General features: G+C 32.8%; 1 protein-coding gene across 3 annotated transcripts in view; it reads left to right on the forward strand.

Moving 5' to 3' along the window:
- Positions 1-2643, forward strand: part of LOC139520856 (galactocerebrosidase-like) — a 38323-nt gene extending 35680 nt beyond the window's left edge. For all 3 annotated transcript variants that reach the window (XM_071313852.1, XM_071313854.1, XM_071313855.1), the window contains exon 18: positions 82-2643. In XM_071313852.1, coding sequence (XP_071169953.1) covers positions 82-297 — 216 coding nt within the window. In that variant the 3' untranslated portion in view covers positions 298-2643. The remainder of the gene's footprint in view (positions 1-81) is intronic.
- The last annotated feature ends 5154 nt before the right edge of the window (positions 2644-7797 follow it).

Genomic DNA, 7797 nt, shown 5'->3' on the forward strand with positions numbered 1-7797 from the left:
TAATTGGTTTTCATATTTCAATGTTAAAAGTATAGCAGCCTTGTAATAAATATATGTTCTACTTGTCTTACTTTATTTCAGGGATATCAATTAAGAGGAAGTGTAAATGGCCAGTTAACATTTGAACACACTATAGACAAAGCTCCTTTGAGTGGTTTTATAGGTATAGGAACATCATCCTATGGTATAGCAGACTTTGATAACTTACATATCTTTGATACAAATAAATCTACAGATATTTCATATGAAGAGCAGATTGATGAAACATTGTATTTTGTACCAAAGCATAAACCATAAAAATACAGCTAATTAATGTAAGATTGTTTTATTGATATAGAGTTTGCAGAAAAATATCTGCTGTAATGGGAGATAACTCTTTGGGAAACCTTGAGCGATTTTAAATCAGATAGTTGATGCAATTTATTTGAATAAGCTCCTTTCATACAGTATTAACTATTAATATAATTGGTACATTTAAGTAAAGTAAAAATTATTTAAATTCATTAGAATTTTTTTGTGTTGGTGCTTTGTGTATTCAACAGCTTTTGGATTTTGAGACAGCTGGTTTTCTTATCCAAGTTATGTTTATATTATTTTTTACAAGATTTGTCTTTGAAAACTGGTGCAATGTTTTTTGTGTGAAAGTAACTATTTTTCTGTGAATTTTTTGTTTACATTCCATAATGCTCATTCAGATGTGATAACAATTGATAATAAATATTTTTTACTTTTATACTCCTGTATGCAACAGTTTATTAATTGATTTTCAGGTTGAATGTTTAATATGTTAAGAATGTTGAGAGTACTTGTTTGTTTATTTTCAAGTTCATGATATAAAAATATATATTATAATCAGTGGGAAATTTCAGTCTACCTGGTTTAGGCATAATATTATTTCTTTGTTGTGCCTTAGATAGAGCTTTCTTTTGAATAAATGTAATTTATACTTTTCTGCTTTTATAAACAGGAACTATTTTATACATGATTATGAAATCAAAATTATGAATGAAATATGCATAGTTTATTTCCTGTGAATGGTGAACATGTTTTGCCAACTTTGATGGACAATGTTTGTATATTAAACTAATCAATAGACAACTTTCAAGTTCGATGCATTTCCGTCAAATGCTCTGGTTTTAGTGAACATCACCTGTGCGTTTAGGGGCCTCATCACTTCCGTTCCCATGTTGAGCGAGTGGTTGGAAAACTATGATACTATATTTCACGAATTATTTGGCAAATTGACATTCAGCACTTGTATCATTAGGGAATTGTGATTAAGTACCTACAGAACAAACATTATTGCTAGTTTATCCTGCACAATGACCATCACTAAGACACTTGATGAACGTTAACAGTGCAGGGATACAGGCCACCCCCTCTATCTGGTAAATGACGTCATAAAGTCGTGCATAATTGATGAGTTTTTTCCAGTGATGGATGAACTCGAAAGTGGTCTATTCATTTGTTATGCATTTTTGTCGAGCCTGCAACTTTTGTCGCAGAAAGCTCAACAAAGGGATAGTGATCCGGCGTCTGCGTTAGCTAACTTCTTAAAACCTTAATATTTTAGAAGATGGAAGACCTGGATGCTTCATACTTTGTATATGGTTGCCTCATGTTACAAAGTTTCCGTCAGTCACATGTCCAATGTCCTTGACCTCATTTTCAAGGTTCAGTGACTACTTGAAAAAAAAAGTTAAGATTTTTTGTTATGTTAAATTCTCTCTTATTATAATTAATAGAATTACTATATTTGGTATGTGCGTACCTTGCAAGGTCCTCATGCCCGTCAGACAGTTTTCACTTGACCTCGACCTCATTTCATGGATCAGTGAACAAGGTTAAGTTTTGGTGGTCAAATCCATATCTCAGATACTATAAGCAATAGGTCTAGTATATTCAGTGTATGGAAGGACTAAGGTGTACATGTCCAACTGGCAGGTGTCATCTGACCTTGACCTCATTTTCATGGTTCAGTGTTTATAGTTAAGTTTTTGTGTTTTGGTCTATTTTTTCTTATACTGTATGCAATATGTCTACTATATTTGGTGTTTGGAATGATTGTAAGGTGTACATGTCTAGCTGGCAGGGGTCATATGACCTTGACCTCATTTTCATGGTTCAGTGGTCAAAGTTAAGTTTTTGAGTTTTGGTCTTATTTTCTAATAATATATATATATACAATAGGTCAACTATATTTGGTATATGGAAATATTTAATGGTCTATATGTCAGTCACACAGATTTATTTGACCTTGACCTCATTTTCATAGTTCATTGCTCAAGTGTTGAGTTTTTGTGTTTTTACCTGTTTTTCTTAAACTACATGTATAAGCAATAGGTCAACTATATTTGTTGAATGGAAGAATTTTTAGCTGTACATGCCTGTACAGCATGGTTCATTTGTCCTTGACCTCATTTTCATGGTTCATTGGTCAATGTTTAGTTTTCTTGGTTAATGTTAAGTTTATGTGACAGATGTAATTAAGTTTTATATTTAGGACTATCAAAATAATATCAATGATGAGTAAAGAAGGCGAGACATTTCAGCGTGTGCACTCTTGTTTTATGTGTGGATGAAATATTGCTTTATTGTATATAAGGGAAATGACGTTAAAATAAAATAATTTAGTTATCTAAACTGAGTTTTATGATGCTTGTGCAATATATATAAACAAAAAGAAAGTATCACCATCCAGTCAGGATTAGCTAACAACTTTATATTCAAGTTATGTATATAGGGTTGGTGCTAATGAAACAAGAAATTTTCAAATAACCTTTATTTTACCCTAATGCTTGCTAAATATTGACTTACTTGAATTAAACTGCTGTAAATTCATTTATTTTTTCGATTTGTTGATATTTGATTTTGTGGTTTTGCTAATGTCTGTGACAAGCTAGCCAATAGATAATTGTACTTGGTTGGGTATTTAAATTTGTGGTTAACCAAGAAACCCATAAAAAGATTTTATCCCTCAAATAATAATGAATCCACAGAATATTCAGAAATATGATATATATCCACTGGTAATATAAGATATAGATGGATTTGATATAACCACTATTTAACCATAACCACTTTCCAAACTTTAACATCTAGAAATGATATTTTAAAGTACATAAACCTATAAATAATCACTAGGAACACTTTCATAGTCATTTTAAAATGGTCTACTGAACATTAGTTGGAATTTTATGCAACAATAGACATTAACAGTAAGACGCCCCATAGCCACCTAGAGGTAATATTTCATATCGATTTTGCAAGTTGTTTATGTTATCTATCTGTAATATACACTTGAGACTTCTTCTGGTCTTTCATTTCTAGAGAAAAGGAAGTCAATCCTGGTCCTGAAGATAGCAATTAGAAGTCAGTATTACAAATACACTTACTTAATGTCAATATGACTAATGCTCATACAATGTTATCAATACACATTCAATAAGTCAACATGACCAATTCACTTACAATATGTGTTAGTTACATTGCCATAACACATACAATATTTCCATATTAATATGGCAAATACACTTACATTATGTCAAAAAGTTCAGTGGCAATATACATACAATATGTCAAAATGAATAATGACCATATGATGTGTCAGTATGGCCAATACAAATACAATAAAATATCTAAATAGCCAATACACATAATGGTGTGTCAATATGGTCAATAAACCTACAATATGCATGTTAACTGACCAATGCATTGTGTCAAAATAAAAAGCACATATGCTGATATGTGTATGTGGCAAATAATTATTCCATATGTCAAAATGACCTATGCTCATACAATATAATAAAAATAAGAAGATGTGGTATTAGTTTCAATGTGAAAACTTTCAACAAGAGACTAAATGATGTAGAAGTTAGCAACTATATGTTACTATAAGGTCATGTAATGCTATATCATACAGTATGACTCGTGTGAATACAGCATGTCATTAGGGGGTATGGTCTACATCATAAAGTATGACCCGTGTGAATGCAATATAACAGTAATTTCTATGTGCTACATTATGCTGTATGAGTTTGGCCCATGTGATTGCTGCATGTCAGTAATTTCTATGTGCTACATCATGCTGTATGAGTTTGGCCGATGTGATTGCTGCATGTCAGTAATTTCTATGTGCTACATCATGCTGTATGAGTTTGGCCCATGTGAATGCTGCATGTCAGTAATTTCTATGTGCTACATCATGCTGTATGAGTTTGGCTGTGTGAATGCTGTATGACAGTAATTTATATATGCTACATCATGCTGTATGAGTTTGGCCCGTTTGAATGCAGCATGTCAGTAAATTCTATGTGCTACATCATGCTGTATGAGTTTGGCCCGTTTGAATGCAGCATGTCAGTAAGTTCTATGTGCTACATCATGCTGTATGAGTTTGGTCCGTGTGAATGCAGGATGTCAGTAAGTTCTATGTGCTACACAATGTTGTATGTGTTTTGCCCGTGTGAATACTGCATAATAGTAGCGTCTATATGCTACAATATGTCAGTATGGTCAGTGTGCATGTCGATAAAATCAATATGAATTCTGCTTGTCAGTGTGCATGCAACATTTCCCAAGAGAAATGCATGTATCATGTCAACGTACATGCAGCATTTCTGTAGGGTTATTTGTTCATGTAGCATGTCAATATGTTCAGTGTTCGTGCAGCATTACTGTAGGTTATTATTCATGTAGCATGTATCATGTCAACATGTTCAGTGTTCGTGCAGCATTACTGTAGGGTTATTGTTCATGTAGCATGTCATTATGTTCAGAGTGTATGCAGCATTTTTTATGGTTATTGTTCATGTAGCTTGTCAATATGTTCAGTGTTCTTGCAGCATTTGAATTTTCTGTAGAGTTATTGTTCATGTAGCTTGTCAATATGTTCAGTGTTCCTGCAGCATTTGAATTTTCTGTAGAGTTATTGTTCATGTATCATGCCATTATGTTCAGTGTTCGTGCAGCATTTTTGTAGTGCTTTTGTTCATGTAGCATGCAAATATGTTCAGTGTGTATGCAACATGGAAAAATGACCAGTTTGTAAGAACATGTCGATATGATGACTAAAGGCAGCGTATCGGTAGGATCATAGTGCATCATTCAGCAACCAACAATCCTCAGTCTCATGCAGCACGTCGATATGGTCAATAATGTCAGTATGCATGCATCATGTGCAGGCTTTGTTATAAGTTAATAAAAATTTAATCAATGTTTTGGGTTTTTATTTTTATTTCTTCCTGTCTGTTTGACGTTACGCACAGTATTGGTGCTACGTTTGTAACGTCAGAAATGTTCATCGACGGAACGTTGAGAGAACGTTATTGAAGCCTGTGTTAACGTTTGCATCTAAATCTTAGCATCACGTTTTTTGTTCTCTTCTTCTTTTTTCCTTTCTTTCTTTATTTAATCTTATTCTTTCAGTGGTGGTTAAATTTTTTTTTGGCCTACAAGAACGTAGTTTATGCAAAAAAAATTAAGATGACAAAATAAACGTTACGTTGAAAATCACGGAAAAACGTTACAAGATTGCACGGTAACAAATCAGACTAGACATTTCGATTTTCTTATTATTCTTTTGTCTTCCATTATTTATTCAAAATTCTTTTTATATAAGAAAGACTTCTAAAAACACATTACGAAAACAGTACATAAATTAAATAATAAGATACACAATTGATTTAAATTTAAGTTCGAATGTACTACATCTTTACGGAAACGTACATAATTTGTGCAATTAGCACACGGTAACAAAATGGACTAGACAAGCAAAAAGTTAAATTTCGATTAGAAAATTCCACTTCCAAACCATATTTTTGTACTATTTGTAAATGGTATTAAAAGCACATTAAGAATATATGTTTTTTTTTCGTTTACATATAATGGCATCCTATAAAATTTCTTACCGTAGAATCCATTGTAATTTTTATCCCCTATTTCATATGTCTTTTTACATGTGTCTTTTGAACATTTCAATGCATCTTCTTACTCGCATATTTGAAAAAAATGCCCAAAACGTCGGATGCGACGTCGTAGCGAATTGTGCTAAAATTTCGCATAGCATTTCCCACTAATTTGCGTGCAAAAATAAGATTCTGATTCAAATTGCTAAAAAAACTCAAATTTCCATGTTACAAGTTACGCTCATATTTTTTGACGTTTTTTTCACTTTAGGGTTATTTGATTTAATTCTATGTTATAATTTTATTATTTCAAAGATATTACTATAAAACTATTGTCTTTTAGACATTACATATCATACCAGTTTTCATTTATTCTAAAAGACATGCTCAAATTAGGAAGAAAAAACTCGGAACTAGTAGGTTCACCAATACTGTGCGTACCGTCTTTGCATTACATTGTCACCGTTGGCATTAGTATTCCTTTGTTTTCTAGCAATGTGCAGTTTACTATCCAAAATAAATTGATTAATTTGTCTTCAATCTGCTGTCAGAGTCCCTGTGTAATCACGTCAATATGGTCGATGCACACGCATCATCTTTATATGGCTAGTGCATATATATATATGTCCACTTCACATTTACCATGTCGGGGTCTCGTGGCTGAGTGGTTAAAGTAGTAACTACTTTCAGAGGAAAAAAGTAGTTTCTACTGTAATTACTAGCCAGTAGATCTTCCCATGGATAGAAAACAAGTGCCTGTGCAGTCAACACTGAGGTTGTGAGTTCGAACCCCGATCGTGCACACGGTGCACTCGACTCCAATCTTAATTGAATAGGATTGTCAGTTTTCCTATCTAAGGTCGGTGGTTTTCTCCGGGCACTCCAGCTTTCAATAAAACTGACCACGAAATAGCCCAAAATTTATGATTAAAATCGTCGTTAAAAAGTATGTTAACATTTTCCACTAAACGTGACTTGAGAACACGTGCCTTTCCATCTTTGACAATGCAGCTGTATTATGTCAGTTCATATGAAGCCTGTCTTACTCCACATATCAAGATTTTACAAATGGGGAGGATAAAGGAAATCCAAAAAAGCTAGTCTGTTACGTGTCCTGTCAGCCCAAGCAGTTAGATCTACCTGGCCAGTGAATTTCGTAGATAATATATTTGAAGTTTGGGTTCATATAATAGAACAGATCAGAACAGCTAGGGCATGGTTTGTTTTTATTATTTGTGGAATCGGGGTGTTAGCCGTTGAAATATTTAACCTGTTCCTACATAATTCATTCGCATTTTCTTTTCACACTGCTTGAGATATTGGATATTGTATAGATTCCTTTTAATTTTGAAAGATGTCAACCTGATCGGATTTTTTGTTGGTAGGTTGTGGTATGATTAACATGTCCCAAATCTTCTTTTATTTATATTGCACTATAGGCCTGTTTATCCAAGTTGCACAGCATGAGAACATGACATTAAAAAAGAACTTTACAAAATTAAATGCAATATGTGTATATGTATATATGCTGTATGCTTTTCTTTAAGTTGTGTGCATACTTGATCTATATTTGAAATCCGGCTGGTACAATAGGGGCGAGTAGTCTTTGCAATCTGAGTACACTGAAGTGTTTTGAACAGCATGCTGTTATGCCTCATATTGATATGGATAGATTTTGAACAAAAGTAAGCAGTTTCAAAATTATCCTCTTTCTTAAATATGATACTAAAAAAAAGTAAATCTATTTGTTATAAAAATGTATTAATCATTTAGATCGACAATCTGTTATGAGCTATATATATGTCTAATAAAATCTGAAGTGTATAGTTTATTTCCTCGTTGTCATCACTGAATATTCTGACTGTCGTAAATTCCATTCATATTTATGAGC

Source organism: Mytilus edulis, chromosome 4, assembly GCF_963676685.1.
Source record: "Mytilus edulis chromosome 4, xbMytEdul2.2, whole genome shotgun sequence".
Taxonomy (NCBI): Eukaryota; Metazoa; Mollusca; class Bivalvia; order Mytilida; family Mytilidae; genus Mytilus; species Mytilus edulis.